Below are 15,922 nucleotides of genomic sequence, written 5' to 3'. Positions count from 1 at the left end.
TGAAGCGCTGTTTATTGGTATTGTTGCCCATCAGGAAAAAGGAGGCTGCAGCAAGCGAGCTATGTGCCCTGGGACTGCTGTTAGCTAAGATGCGCATAGCATTAGCATGGAAAGCGACTGGGGGGCTGAAATATGCGATGTGGCTGATGGATATCAAAAAGTGGATCCGAGAGGGGATTGACTTCCGAGATAATGCTCTGAGCAGATTAAGACATAGGCAATTCTAATGTGTGGCATTAAGTGCAATCTGTTAAATGAACCCTCCTATTTGAACCCACCTTGAAAGATGTGTTTGGGGGATTGGCTTTTACTGGTAGAGGCAGTAGATTAGGGATTGAATGGCCCGGCTGGGAGGGGGTACAAATGGAGGTATTAGAGCATTCAAGCGTAATGGGGTGACAGGCAGGGGGGGCAGTTAGAAGTCTAACCGCCACATGTATACTGACCAGACATTTATGGGATTTATAATTGTGGCTTTAAACGAGGACAGGAATGTATGACTGGTACTGGAGCGACGGTTTTGTGATATATGCATTTAGTAACAGACTGTTGTACATGCATTTCCAGGAGAAAGAGGCCGGTTGAAGACAGTGCTCCATCGACGCCATTCCTGCTAGGCGTCGGTGGAGCACTGCAAGTCTTCAACTGGCCTCCTTGTCATGAAGCCTAGAGAAACTAATAGCATTCACCTTTTAATGGCACTGGTCTTCATTTTTAAAAAGGTTTTTTTTAAAAAAAGAAATTAAAGCTGTACTATAACAGCGAAGCTAGGTATTACAGGCAGAGAATCCAAGAAATGAAAAGCATGAAAACTCTTGATATGTTTTATCCCTATTTGTCAATGATCCAGCTAACGTGTGGTCGTGGAGGACCAATATTTTAACCTGATGTTTTCAACTCCCACATTAATGACATCGAAGGATCAAGGACAGCACTGTAAACATTTGAGAATGAAGCAGAATTTACACCAATAATGCTGGTGTCAAAGTCCTCATTATGAAGTCAGGTAAAGAGACCCTTAAGCTGGTTATGGATGTTTGTTAGGGTCAAGGTATTTGGGGAGCAACACATCCTTGCATCAGTTAACCATTCTAAAGTGAATGTACATCAATTCCTATGCAGAGTGAGTATTCGCTGATCAGTTGCAGTTTAGAACCCCCCCCCCCCCCCCCCCGACTCAGCCCCAGGAAAGCAGTTGCATAGACCATCACCCAGGAAACATGGAAAAATCTAAACAATGCAAAAAAAAATTACCAGACCATATACAGACTTCATAATAAGAAAATATTCCATAGCCATGTTCAGTTAACTGAAATATGTGGTTTTGGAGGTGTAGAACAGGTCTTGCTTAAAGGAAACTGGTTACCTCAATATGAGAGTTGACATAATGTTCAGTGCGGCCACAATATACCCATTCTTTGGAGGTGATTTCTTCCTGTTCTGGGATGCTCCAAGTAGGATCAATACCATCACAATGGTACCAAACATGTATCATTCCATTTATTTCACATGTTGGCCATGTTTTAATCTTGGCAAACTCGGGCACTGTAAGAAAATAATCATGAAGGAAGGGGATTATAAGTAACAATAGCAGGCTTGAAGAGTGTGCAACATCATGTACTGCTATACACATGCTTAAATCTTCTTGCGCTACCAGGAAATGTACCAGCCTCTGAAAGTTGTTTTACAAATATAGATCAAGGCATACACACACACACACACACACACCCACCCACACCCCCCCACCACCCCCCCCAGTTCATCAAGCTTCTGGAAAGAAACCTATTAAAGAAACAAGTTAAACATGCCTTTCAAAATGATCAAACCTAAAAACAAAGACTTCCGGTTTAGGTTACTCACTGAGACTGGAACCAAGTCAACAATACAAAAAAATAAACTGGCTTCAGTTTCTTTATCTCATGCGTCTTATCAGCAACAAGCATGTGCTAGACTGAATGGATGGCTGGGATTGTATTTCAAAGAGACCCCAGCCCCGGGGAGGATGGCCTTGTACTATTTCATGGGCAGTTGCACATACACATCCATGGCTAGCTATCAGTGTTAAAACAGATGGGATATTCGTGTAACCCTGCACATCAAATGCCATCAGTTAACTAATATTATCCAGGATCAAGGCTATCAAATGCACAACCCATAAAAAGATAGTCAGACTTTAGCCGACGGCTCTGTCCGCCTACTGAAACCCCCCTCATTCCACCCTCGCTCACCCCATTCCCTCCCCCACCAACCCCATCCTTCGGTTTGTCGCTTAAGATGGATTCTACACAGTCTATATTAACAGGCTAGAACTTGAATAAAACAGACCCTGCATAGACCAGCAATGATTGCAGCAGTAACATCCAAGAACATTTTTAATTTCGGTTTTTCTATGCTCCTTCGTGATCATACAGTGCTTGGAAATAAAGGACCAGCCTTAACCAAGCAAATAATGCCAGCTTTTTTTTCTGGCTCACAAAAGGAGGTTTGTGCTGGTGCTGCTGCGGTGTCCTTAACCCCCGAATCCGTAAAGAGTACAACACCAACGCTTCAGGGAATAGACCAACTCCACTGCGGTGACTGCCTTCCCCTTGGTCTGCTCGGTGTAGGTGACGGTATCCCGGAACACGTTCTCCAGGAAGACCTGGAGCACCCAACAAGTATCCCCGTAGATGAAGACGGAGATGTGCTCGACTGCATCACAGCGAGCCAGGCAGTGGATAGAGGGCTTGGTAATTCCCTGGATGTTGTCGGAGCGCTTTCCTGTGCCTCTTGGCGCCGCCTTTGCAGAGCCCTCTCCCTCCTTTGCCGCATCCAGACATGATGGCTCTTCTCTTACCTTCGCAAGCGAGCAGAGACAGCTTCTATATGGTGAAAATATTGTACGAGTTAATGCACACTGACACTTGGGTAGAAGGCGGATTCGCAGAGCAGAAAGACAAAGTAGCGAGGTGATGAATGAATACAAAATGGGAGACTTGAGAGCGAGTGATGTGCGAATAAACATGAACATAGATGGAGTTAGTAGATGGTATTAGAGGGATTACTAAAATAATTTAAAAAGGTAAAGACAGTGTCAGAATGCATAAGTGTGATGATGAATGACTTTCTGAATTAACATGCGGAGATGGATAAGAGTGTGAGGATATGCAGATGAATGAGAACATGAATATGGGTGAGGGCAGCTGGCAGTGACTGAGAAGATAAGAGATTACCAGAGAAAGAAGAAACGCAAAGGATGGAGGAAAATTGATCACCTACAAGGGCAGATAACGCACAGGTGGGTGTGCCCAGACATGGAGAAAGTTAGTGAAGAACGACACCTCGCTTCTTGGCCCTCTCAAGCAGTTGAGGAAAGAGCTTCACCCAGATATACAGTTACAGCCACAGGGAATAGGTCACTTTAAGACTTTCCAGAGGCCAATCTGTGTCGCTGTTACAGGTTTTCCCCTTCACTGTTGTGGCATACCAAAAAGGAGGTTATGTACACTACGATCCAAAATGTCCGAAGTGCTCTTCCGAATCTTTTGGCTTTGGACATCCCCAATCGGTCTCTGGTGCAAGGATCCTCATGTCAATCATTTGGTTTAAAATATTTCCACATTGTCCTGCAGCCTTACTCGAATTGCCGCTTCCCAGCCCTGCCCACAAAGGAAGCCAGTGTCTCCGCCTGGGAGTGGCATCAGAATCCACACCGGGTGTGGGATAGCTTTCCTCTGTGCAGTTGCACCCAAGTGCTGTGGGAGCAGCTTCAAAGGCAGAACGCATCAAGACCAATAACTGTCCAAGTAAAATGGTTTATAATTAATGCTGGTAATTATTTCGAAGGATTAAATCACTACTATTTAACAAAATATTACCCAATTCAATAGATTATGCAACTCAAAGTGACAGTGCATAGTAAATAAATATACAATACAGAAAATAGCAGCTGGAAAAGGGCACTCAGACTATCAGGTGGCTGGAAGAGCGGGCGAGAATACACTGTGTACCGCCCGCTCTTTCCAGCCACAACAAGGCCCTTCCCCGAGTGGAGTCATCTTGATTGTGGAGAACCAACAGGGTGCCTCTACTGGTTGCCTTCCCACTAGGCCACATGGATGCAGCACCAGTGTTAAATTTATGCTCTCTGCGGAGCTCAGAACGAATTTGCAATCTGATATGAGACATGTTGACAAGCTGTTGGGTCAGTGTTGAAGTACTTCCAAGCAATGTAATCTTTGATCTAAATAATCAGGTTGTCAAAACTGCTAGGTGCTAGGTTTTATTAATGCAGCATTTAATTATGGGTCACGAAAGCCTCATTGGTAGCATATATTTGTATGCTGACGAAGTTACACAACATATGGTAGACACTACTATCTGCAACACTGTACCCAAGAGATTGTTGTGCGAGTATACATGCCACGGGTTAACTCATTGGATCGCACACACATACATACTTGATACCGCTGACAAATGGCCTTGGCGCAGCCTTCGGGAAACCCTACCTAGAGGGCGCACAATGACTGGTGCGTCATGGGGGCACCCCGCGGCTTTCTCATACCGCGGTTGTGCCCCCATGCGCATAGTCTTCCTTCTTGTACACAAACATATAGCTGTCCAGGTTTACCTGAATCTTTCATGAGGATCGTCTTATTCAGTGTAGAGGTTAGAGTCGACACGCGAACTGAACCAATTAGATAATTGCACGAAATCTCTATCTCCATGACAACGGATGTTTGGGCCAGCGGTCCCACACCAAGATGGTCACCGTCCGGCCTCCCCGTGCGCATGCGTGGAGTTGCCGAGACAACCTTGAACGCTCCCTGCGGCCGTGCTGCTTTCAGTACAGCAGTCGGCGCGGTTGGAGAAGCTTCGTGACACGGTGAGTGAAGGCATTGACCCGAATGAGATTACAATATAGGTAGGCTGCACCTCTATGCATGCCGTACGCTGGGGAGGCATGAAGGGAAGTATATTGAGATACTGTCTCCTCTATCCCACTCTAAGGATCGGGCATACATTGGACTATTGTCCACCGCCTGAGTCCATATAGGTACCTTTGAACAGAACTTCAATTCACAGAAAATATCACTTATTCAATTGTAGGGTTCTCGCCGTACTATGCCTGACCGCCTCCCAGTCTCCTACGATTGCCATCTGAAGACTGGGTGAGTGCAGCGGTGCTGCTTTAATTACATTTCTTCTGACTAAGGTTAAATCTGACTCTTCTTAGGTTACTTACCTTGGCTCCCTATTTTTGATTGTTTTCACGATAGGTCAAATTCTGGATCTCTTCAGCCCTCGATGAGAGGTCAGTAACTTTAGCCTCCCTGTATCTTACGTTTAGCCTCACTTTGTCTTTATTCTTGTTAGTTAACTAAATTAATGTCCCTTTGAATTGCCCACAGGACCAGAATTAGGAATCTACCACTTCTTGTAGCATACCATAAATAGGAACAGAGAAGCCCCCACCCTGAAGATGGATCTTTGATCCGAAACGTGTTGATTGTTTAAATCTAAAAAGGGTTTCCCTGGAGGGAGCCAACCACTCCAAGAGACAATTGCGTCTAACACACTTTTTACTAACAATCAAAAGATTCTTTTTATTTCTATGCTCACTATTTGTTTGAAGTGTCAATGTTTTTTGATATTGCCATGAAAGACAATGTTGAAATGTATCACTTGTATTTGTGTAAAACTAGAGAATTAAAAGATTCGCTGAGAATTAAGTTTGAGACTGGGTCTATTGAATGAAGATTATAATTTATTTATTGAATGAAAGGTTTGCGACATAGCATAAATGTTAACTGTTTGTATCTAATAAGAGTATCTATGAATACACAAATATACATCTAAGCCTCCACAGGTTAAAGTCTACCAAAGTATTAATGAATGTTGATTGGGACTTTCTGTTCCATTAGGAGTGCATTTGGGCTTACTGGGTAGAAATACACAGTGCTGTTTTTTTGACAATTTCCATGTCCCAAGTGGCCTTGTGATGTTTGCCCGCTTGCACCTCAAATAACGATTAGAATCTCATTACACTTAGAGAGATATATCTGGAAGTTCAAATATACATGGCTTTGTAAATCTGAAGTAGCTGTGCACCCCTGCACCCCAAATCCTTTGTTGCTGTCATGATGCCTACCCCCGGAGCATCAGGCCAGGCCAAGCACCCCCGGGAGCAGGCATCATGCCCCCGGGTAAAAGCCCAGCGGCCCTTTATAGGGGCTCTTTGGACTCTGTCCTGGCGCCGTTGGCGCCAGGCTCATAAGGGGAAGTGTTTGGTGCACTTACCTGAAGCAGACCATGCTGCATACTCACCGGATGCAGACCATGCTGCATAAAGAACCAAGCCAAATGAGGCTTAGGAGGGACTATTTTTCTGAAGGAACTATTTTGTTACTTGGGTGGGGCTGTGGAAGAATACTCACCTGGAACGTCTTCCAAGGCTATTTAAGCCACGCCCGGACAGCCACACATGCTTCGCGTTGTTCTGCATCCCAGGAGCTGAACGCTCACCGTGTCAGCTCCTGCAGCTGGACTCCAGCCACGCCCGCCTCGAACCTGGAACACCTGTAAGGAAAGAAGAGAAGAGAAAGGTGAAAACCAAGAACTTATTCAACCTTCTTACCTGCATCCGGAATCTTCACGCCAGCATTCCTGAAGGAAGACTTCCATTTAAAAGCATTGCGTTGCTCGCTGCAGCGCCGCGCTTCGCTCACCTGTTCCCGAGACGCCGCCCGGCTCCATCGCGGCTCTCAGCACCGGTCGCCACATCCCTGCACCTATGGGAGAGAAGAAGAGACAAAAGGTGAGCAAGGGAACACAAGAGGAAAGCCGAATTTTCAGCCAGATTACTTACCGGCTTTTCTTGGTGAACCATTCCACATCTCGGGTCGGCGCCGCATCTTTGGCAGGTACCGCACCCCGACCCCTATGGGGAAAGGACAAAAGACATTACTGGGACATTTAGAGGGGTCGCCCTCAGCACTAACTCACCTGATTTTACCACCGGCAATTTAACCCCTCAACGCATCGCCTCCGTTCTGCACCTGAAATAAAGGACAGATCACAGGTTAGGAAAAAACATATAAGGAGGCTCACACTTGAACTTTTGCATCTTCATACTTACGGCGTATTGCTCAGAAAAGTCAAGTGGATTTGCCAGCGCCATTCTGAAAACGAGTGAAGTAACTGGACGAACGCGCGCCCCTGCACCAGAAGCAGGATGGAGAGTTCATCCTTCCAAACCATAAGGTGAGCTTAAACCGGGGGTTTTGGAGGAAGTCAGAGAAGAACGAAGGGGGAAAGGGAGGAGCAAGCACACTATTCAGCAGACAGTTAATCCCCTTTCTCATCTGCAGAAGGATATTCCTACGGGCCAGACAAGCAAGATTTGGGGGTCCTGTTCAATCGGTGGTCCCAATTCTGCGCATCATGCTTGAAGAGGCCACAGCAACCCAGACCAGAGCCTCCGTGGGAGCTAGGTGAGCGTTACAGTTGCCTTCCCACGTCCCCCAACCCCAAAGAGATCCTACTCCCTTTGTCAACCCCTCATCACTTTACTGCTGGACCGAAACATTTTTTAAAACATTTTTTTAACTTTATTTTTTCCGCTGACATGTACAATGCATTTATTGCAGTAGTTAAATGTTACAGAACATCACATAAACTAGTACAGTAGGCAATCCTCTCAAAAGTCTGATGAGGGTTACAGGGTGGGCATGGGGGATCGCTGGTCCGGGTCTTGGGTGTTAGGGTTCAGGTAACGTCTGAGGGGAGCCCGGATATCTTTAGGACTGCTCGCCGGTGTGATTCCTCTTGCGTAGCGGTGTCCTCGCACTTGTATGTGTCAATCGGGTCTCTAAACCATGTATGAATTGTGGGGGCATCTTTCGCCTTCCAGTGCCTTAGGATATTACGTTTGGCTGCCGCAGTTGTCACATAGAAAAGCCTTTGTATCCTGACAGAGGCCTTACCAATATCTCCCACAAGGTATTTCAGGGGCGTAGCAGGTATATGGACCTCGAGGATGGCGCCGAGGCGAGTGGAAACTTCCTCCCAAAATTGTCTAGTGGGTGGGCACTCCCAGTACATATGGAAGGAGTTGGCCTTGGGGAGTAGGCATTTGGGGCACAGGGGTTGTGTGGACCTGTCAAACTTGGCGATCTTCTGAGGGGTAATGTGCAAGTGGTTTAGTATTTTGTATTGGACAAGCCTTAAGTTGGAATTTAGCGACACCGATTTGGTGCATCGGCAGTATCTGGCCCATTGTGCGTTGTCAATTACGGTTTCCAAAACCCTTTCCCGTTTAGATTTCATTGTATTCTGCGAGGGGGTGTAGGATTGGACTGTGCTATATATCTTCGAAATGGTGCCTTTGAACCCATCTTGATCCATTATGTCTAGTATGAATGGATGGATGGGGTGGTGGCTCCATGGGAAACAACAGCCTTTTGTGTCTCAGTGCCGCCTTTAGGCTATGGTATTGTAGGGTTACTGTGAGCCACTGCCCAAATCTTCGTGCTGTATCCAAATCTAGGAATTCCCCGTCCGGGAATAGGTCGCCTAGTTTCAGGGATTTACTGGGGTCCCATTTCCATTGCATCACGGTGTCCAATGTGGAGGTGATGCCCAGATAGTGCCAGATTGGGAATTAGGCCCAGTACGGGTGTGTGCAGCCCACTCTGCGATATAGCGCCTCCCATGCCCAAGTGGCGCAGGATGTCGGATCGATCCCTCCCAAGTTTCCATGTTTCGAGGCAAATAGATTGTATGTCAAAGAGGGCGACTGCTTGTCTCTACTTGTATGTGGGCATACGCTTCAGTGACCTGTGACCAATATTTGGCATAGTGGGCTTGCGCCGCGTAGTAATATAGGGTGAAGTCTGATTCAGCCAGTCCCCCTGTATCAACTTTCTCACATAATTTGGGCCAGCTCTGTCTGACCGTGCCCCCCACCCCATACAAAATTAGCCACCATTCGTTGCAGTTTCTCAAAGAACATTTTGCCAGGCCATATAGGGATATTACTAAAGAGGTAGAGTAGCTTGGGGACCACCATCATCTTGAGGAGGGCAATGCGGCCATACAAAGAAATGGGGAGTTTGTTCCATGTCAGTTTGGTCTCTAGTTGTGAAATGAGGGGGTCATATATGGTATAAAGCGCATCTCTATCCGTAGGTATAATTATAACAAGATAGGAAGCTGCGTTTGGTGACCAGCGGAATTGTGCCATGGCCATCTGTCTCATGGCGCTCTGTGTCAGTGGGATTATCTCAGATTTAGTTTGATTGATTTTAGAGCCAGAGAACCTAGCAAACTCAGTAATGTCGGGCATGATCGGTGCTAGGTTGGTTTTTGGGTTCGACAGATATAATAAAAAGGTGTCATCTGCGTAAAGTGAGATGAGCTGAGCGGGTCCTCTGATCTGAATGCCCCGGCTCAAGTGCTTGTGAAGTAGGTGTGCTGCCATCTCCATCGTGAGGGCAAAAATTAGGGGATATAGTGGACATACCAGACGTGTGCCTCTCTGTAGGGTGATGGCTGGGGATAGGGATAGGGTATGATTAGTCTTGATTCTAGCTTTAGGATCTTTATATAGTAATCGGATAAAGCTTTATAGACCCAAGATACCGGGTCAAACGCTTTTTCACCGTCAAGCGTGACTGCCACTGCATCAGTTCTTGGGTCTAGCTGAGCTATTATCACGAAGAGTCTCTGCAGATTTGTTCATATAGGGGAGAAGCCTATTGGCTATGACCTTGGTATATATTTTTGTGTCTGTATTGATTAGCGAGAGGGGGGGGGGGGTGATACGATTTGGGGTCTTTGGTTTGAGTAGAATGGTTACGGTAGCTTCCCTCATGGATTCCCGGAGTGTTCCGGAAGACAGGGACTCTTACCATATCTGTAGTAGTGTGGGGGAAAATTCGTCTGAGTAACATTTGTAAAGGTTCGCTGGGAGGCCGTTTGGGGCTGGGGCCTTGCCCGCCAACAGATCTTTAATTACCTGGTCGAGCTCCTTGATGGTGACGGGGATATCAAGTGAGTCACTATCCTTCGGTTCTAGATTAGGTGGTGGAATAGCGGACATGTATTGATCCAGGGCTTGTACCGTTACTTGGCCCGTGTTTTTGTATAGCTCGGAATAGAAGTCTAATAAAATGTTGATCTTATCCGGCTTGGTGTGAACGGCACTGTCCGGCCCACTGATGGACGCGATTGGTTTGAATCCCTGTTCTGACTATCAAGTTTGCAGGCATTCTAGTATCACCTGGCTCTGATTGGCTGTGTAGTGTATTTTATTTCGCGCTCCGCCAGGGCGCTGAATCTCCAAAATTGTACTTGCATTGGCTTATGGGTCTCGTTGCCTGGAGCATGTGCATGTGCATTTTCCAATGCCAGAGGGTGGTTTCCGTCTGAGTGAGGTCGTTACCGATGGTCCTTAATGCACCCAGTGTTTTGGATAAGGGATGCCCTCTTGCCTACACTTTAAATGCCTCCCAGATCGTGGCGTGCAATGCCACCGTACCTATGATGAAGTCGAAAAATGCACTCTATGATCGTCTCGTAGGAGGGACGGTGGCATTCACCATGTGCGTTGTATTGTTTCTCCGTCACCAGTGTTTAGTTCCACCAGCACTGGTGAATGATCCAAAATTGTGATTGGAAGCATGGAGCAACTGCTCACTTCCCAAAAGTCTATCCGTGAGCTGGAGGAGTGTACGGTAGAATTAAATGAGAATTCCTTAGATTCCAGGTGTATTACTCTACACACATTCGCCAGTGGCATCTCCAACACTCCCTGCAGTATGGTCCCGACTGCTTTAGATTCGAGTCTAGGAGTTCTAGATCTGTCTATGCGGAGGTCAAGGATTGTATTGAAATCCCCATATAATCCTGGCATCACCATGGGGTGATATTAGTGTTATGCAGGTAGAACTCTGGGGCGTCAATGTTTGAGCCATATGTATTCACTAGGATTATCTATTGGTTCTGAATTGTGCCCCATATAAATCACAAATCTACCCACAGTGTCTGTCGATTTTGTGAGATAGAAGCCGATTCTGCGATGAATGATTGTTAGAACACCTCTCAAGTGCAAGGAATATTCTGTGCCGATTCTAAGGATTCCACTACCCTAGCTGTTGCGTGTGTCTCCTGAAAGTATAGAAGTCCATCCTGTGTCCTCTGGCATAGGCAAGTATTTTCCTGGCCTTGATGGGATTTACCAGCCCTCTAAGATTCAATGATAGGAGGTTCAAATTAGTCATTGGTCATGTAGATGCTATGCGTGCGTATAATGTGGATTGTTGAAGTGCCTACTTTAAGGCTTTGCGTGTTGATCTCGATTCCGGTTGTCAGCTTTTTCTCTTTTAGCCCAATTCCCCTGCCCCCCTCCCTCCCTAGTTCCTTCCCTCCCTCCCTACCTACCTACCTCACCATCTCTCCAACTGGATGGTGTATCACCCCAATTTAACAGTCTGAATCAGTGGGTGGCTGTTTGCAGCCACTGTTGGGAACCCTTAGAACTTGCCGTTCTTGTGCAATGTAACTTGAGTTGTAGCGGAGTGGGTGCATCCTTCATATGTTGCCGTACAGGGCTTTAACTGGTGTTAGAGTTATTGGGCCGGCACTCAGGCCTTAGTTCGTCATCCATTATTCGAGGTTTCAGGGATATATTGTTCGATATAGGACATGGCTTTGGCTGGTTCAAAAAAATCTTTCCCTATCATTTCATCGCCTGCTTGTTCATCCCCAGGCTTTTGTGCACATTCCATCGAATGTGCTCATGTTTTTTATTTTTGGGGGGTAGTTGGGTATTATGGAGCACCCGGTGGAGCCTGGTGTCCCACATGGCAGACAGCTACGAGACCCCAGCGGGGTAGTTGGTGCGCGAGGAAGTTGTGGCCCTCCCCCCACGGGTGTGTAGGTGTCCTTGGATCAGTGCAGTGAAGGGCCGCAGCAGCACGCCACGTACCTTCCCTTGCAGAGTCGCGGCCGCAGTGTCTTCTACCTCCTCTGCTTCTCAGGATATTGGCCAGGCAGGATCACTGGGACAGACTCAGGCCTCCCACGTTGTCGGACACCCGCTGTAGCACACTCAGTCTTCAGAAGAGGGGACAGGGTGAGCCACGAGGATTGGGCAGTTCTTGCCATACAGTACGCACTCAGAACTTTCTGCTTCCCGCTACAACTCATCTCAGCAGCCGGTCCCCCAAGCCAAGATTCCCTGCCGACTGGCTGACACCCCTCCTCCTCCAGCTTCTGGCAGCGTCCTCTCCCGGTGCGACAGGGCTCCATGCTTCAGCCGGCTCCGGTATGGCGTTTTCACTGCCAGAGCACCGGTGACCGCTCCAACCCCACCGCCATGGATCCCTGTGTTGCTGCTAGGCAGGTGTTTGCAGGGTAATCGCTGTGCATCTGGGCTCCAGCACACTATGGCTTCTCGCGCCGGTCTTGGCCAGCAGTCCACTTCCGAGTATAGTTGGTTTTGGCGCGCAAGGCACCGTCAGGGCTTTCTGCTGCCCAGCTCGATCAGGCCCACGGGTGCCTGAAGGTTCGGTTTGCCCTCAAAATTTTCTCAGCAGGTTCCTGATCGGGCAACATTCATTTCCCTATTGTTCTATGCCCCGGCTCGAGCACTCCCCAGGATGTCAGAAGCATGATATTGTGGAGCATTCACCTCAAGTGGCCATCTATGCTGGCGCACAACAGTGCACCTGCTGGACCAAAGCTTTGTGCTCCGGTCCTGGTGCTCCTCCCACCCACAGTCGGCTGCCATAAAAATGGAAAAGTGACTAAGGCCTTCACCAATGGCGGTGGCCATATTTATTATTCGGAAGATGGGCTTGCGCAATGGGTGAGGAGCACATCTCCAGAATACAATTTTTAAAAACATATTTGCACCATAGGATGCAAATAGCCATCACTGCCGAATTGGGGGTGCGTACATGGCCGGTAACAGCCCGCAGGCCTCACTAAGGCTTGCGTGCCATTACCAGCCATGTACGCCCCCACCAGACTAGGGCACAATTGCTACATTCATACATCCAACAAAAATACTATTAACATCACTTTATCACCAGGTTCATTTTATATTAATTCTCCATCACAAATGAATCAATAAAATTACATAATTTTACAAATACATTGTGGATACATTACTATTTGATGAACATTTCATTTATTCCACAGTTAGATATTCATTAAATACCCTACTCAGTCATTCTTCAGTTCACATTATTGCCAAACATAACATTTGTGATGCCTTAAATCTCATGACAATTTCTTTATAAAAACATTCACAAATATATTTTCCTAATATAAAAACGTCAGACGGTGAGCAGCTCTTATTGATGGAGCCTTTTTGAGAACAGGTGCTCTGAATGTCGTAGACTGTCTTACATAGCAAGTCACACACAAACTGCAATGCTTCCCAAACCAGCTTTGCTCATGGGTGAGGTTACTTTCATGGGTGCTCGAAACATGGGCCCAGCTAACATTTGAAGCCAGGCGATAGCTTGTTCTCAATTAGGACATCGCCAACAATTGTACTCCAAAAGACACGGTCACTAAAATGACCTTTTAGGAGTTCCACATCATCTGGTCGCCACTCTCCATACTATCGTCCAGAGTCAGCCACACTTCGTTCTGGCAATACTTTGGATGACTCTTGTTATTCGTGTGATGCAAGTGTTTATGGCAGGGCGCTTGTTGCAAAGGAACAGGTGCTAGTATTATGCACTCCAAAATCACAAAGCTCATTACTTAATATCGATTCTTGCACTTCCGTTTCTCCCTGCTTTTGAGAACAAACTATTTAGCCAAAATGGAGAAACAAGAAATTCAGAGCCCAGACCAAATTCAAAGCACACAAGAAAAGTAATTTGCAGACACATTTACTAAAGACATTCTTTCTACGCTAGTCATTTACAATAATCCATATTCATATCCCAAATGAATCAATGACGTGTGCCACAATTTTAAATCCACGTAAACTTGAAATGGATTTTTATGCAAGCAACGTTCGCTAGTTCAAAACAGGCAATTATAATGCAATATTCGCATTACGCTTATGGATTTGGTATATACTAGATTTGCATTAAATTCCAAATCCATTGCGTTTTGAACACATTTTGTAGGTACTCTGCCATCCCATAGAAAGAAACGCTATAAAGATACAAGGAAAGTTAATCATTGTAGAATACTGTACTCCTAATCCATAGTGCCCCTTTCCTCCATACTTGTGGAAATTTCGTCCATCGGGACAGGACCAGAGCTTTTTGTAGCACCATGCAAAACCTTTGTCAATTTTTTGTGTCACGAGCCCTCGCTCATGCTTCGCTACCGGCTCCGCAAGCCCAGGCAGTAAGTCCTTTTCGATCAGCCTAGGTCAGGTAAAAATTAGAGCATTTTTAGGGGGATGGGAGGGCGGGACCTAAATAACGAAAACCTCAGTGAATTAAAAATAATGAAAACATTTCGATTTTAAAACCTAAGCCATTTGCTTTTATGCTGGGCCCTGGTGGAATCCTTCCATACAGCTTGTAGGATGGCTCTGCATGTTTTCTTCAGCCAAGCCTAGATGGCCTACGGACCTCACCTCGAGAACCATGGTGTCAAATTCAGAGATTGTGGGAGGGATTAAGAATCCTCCCTTCTACTATCAACAAGTCCTGGCGAGGAGGAAATGTTAACTGTCTGAATGGAAAGGTTCACTAGACCCGAGAACCAGAACCTGGCTGGCCACCAAGGAGTCACTAATATGAAGGAACAATCTATTCTTTGAAATTTCCGCAGGGCTCTATGAATCAGTGGTACTGGTGGAAAAGCATAAGCCGCCATCTCCTCCCAAGGGATGTCCAGAGCGTCCCCAAGGGAACCCTCTCCCTGGATTGCCCTGGATGCAAACTCCAGGCAGTGACTGTTCAGGTTCATGGCGCAGAGGTCCACCTGGGTAAACCCCCCCCCACCCCTCACACCCCTCTGCGGAAAAGCTCCTTTACCACCAAGGGATGGAGTTGCCACTCGTGGTTGGCTTCTGCAAGGCGACTCAGTTGGTCTGCTTCAGTGTTCGACGCACCCAGAAAAGGGAATGCGTGTAGCCATATGTCATGCCAGACAGCCAACACCCATAACTACAGGTCCAGAATAACGATAAGGAGGAGACAGAGTGCCCATTTGATGACTAAGAAAATCGAAACAGCATGGTCTGTGCTTATTGAGACGGTTGTGCCTTGGATGTTGGGGAGAAATGCCTTAAAGGCTAAAAAGATGTCGTTCAGCTCAAGATAGTTGATGTGTTGGGAGCTGTCCACCCCGCCCATAGGTCGAAAACCTGCAGATTGTAGGAACATTTTCCCCCAGGTAGCAAGCCCCGCCCACCTGGTGCCTTCCTGGTTGCCGCATTTTTTCCCCTACTTAAGGAACCCTCCAGCCTCTTCCTCTGCAGGTGCAGGTAGTTCTACGTCACCTGGCCTAACCTTCTTAGCCATGCCTCTTCCTTCCTGCTCCTATCACTTAGATCAAGGGTGTCTCTCGCCCAGGCATCCAAAGCGAAGGGCTGACAAAGAAAAGGGCAATTCCTGTTTGGATCTGTTCGGACCCGGAGGACCCAGGGCCCAAACCCCTTCTCAGACAGTAGGTAAGCATGCACCAACATGTGTTTACTCCCTCTGTCCACACAGGCCATCCCCCCACCCCCTGAGGTCCTCCATCATGGTCCCTTGTGCCCCCCACCCTTCTCGCATACAGGTGTTGCCTTTTTTGCTCGATTCTTCTACCCTACTTCCCCTCCCTCCCCCCTCCAGCCTACTTCTGCAGGAGTCAGTCCTGATGCATTCTGGCTTGGCCATCACCGTCTTGTGGCCAATGCTGGACTTTACTTTTATGGACTTCATTGTTTCACAGTGTCACCCTTTCTCAACTCTCA

The 15,922-nt window shown here is 46.9% G+C and overlaps 1 protein-coding gene across 1 annotated transcript in view; it reads right to left on the bottom strand.

The window, feature by feature from the left end:
* The window catches only part of LOC138471970 (cholesterol 7-desaturase nvd-like), a 451,161-nt gene that overhangs the window by 305,573 nt on the left and 129,666 nt on the right, over positions 1 to 15,922 (bottom strand). Inside the window, exon 3 of the mRNA XM_069609866.1 lies at positions 1,367 to 1,545. Coding sequence (XP_069465967.1) covers positions 1,367 to 1,545 — 179 coding nt within the window. The remainder of the gene's footprint in view (positions 1 to 1,366; positions 1,546 to 15,922) is intronic.

The sequence above is a fragment of the Ambystoma mexicanum genome, chromosome 8 (assembly GCF_040938575.1).
Source record: "Ambystoma mexicanum isolate Mex_15411 chromosome 8, UKY_AmexF1_1, whole genome shotgun sequence".
Lineage (NCBI taxonomy): Eukaryota > Metazoa > Chordata > Amphibia > Caudata > Ambystomatidae > Ambystoma > Ambystoma mexicanum.
The sequence above is the reverse complement of the archived record's forward strand: the minus strand, read 5'-3'. Positions and strand labels throughout refer to the sequence as shown.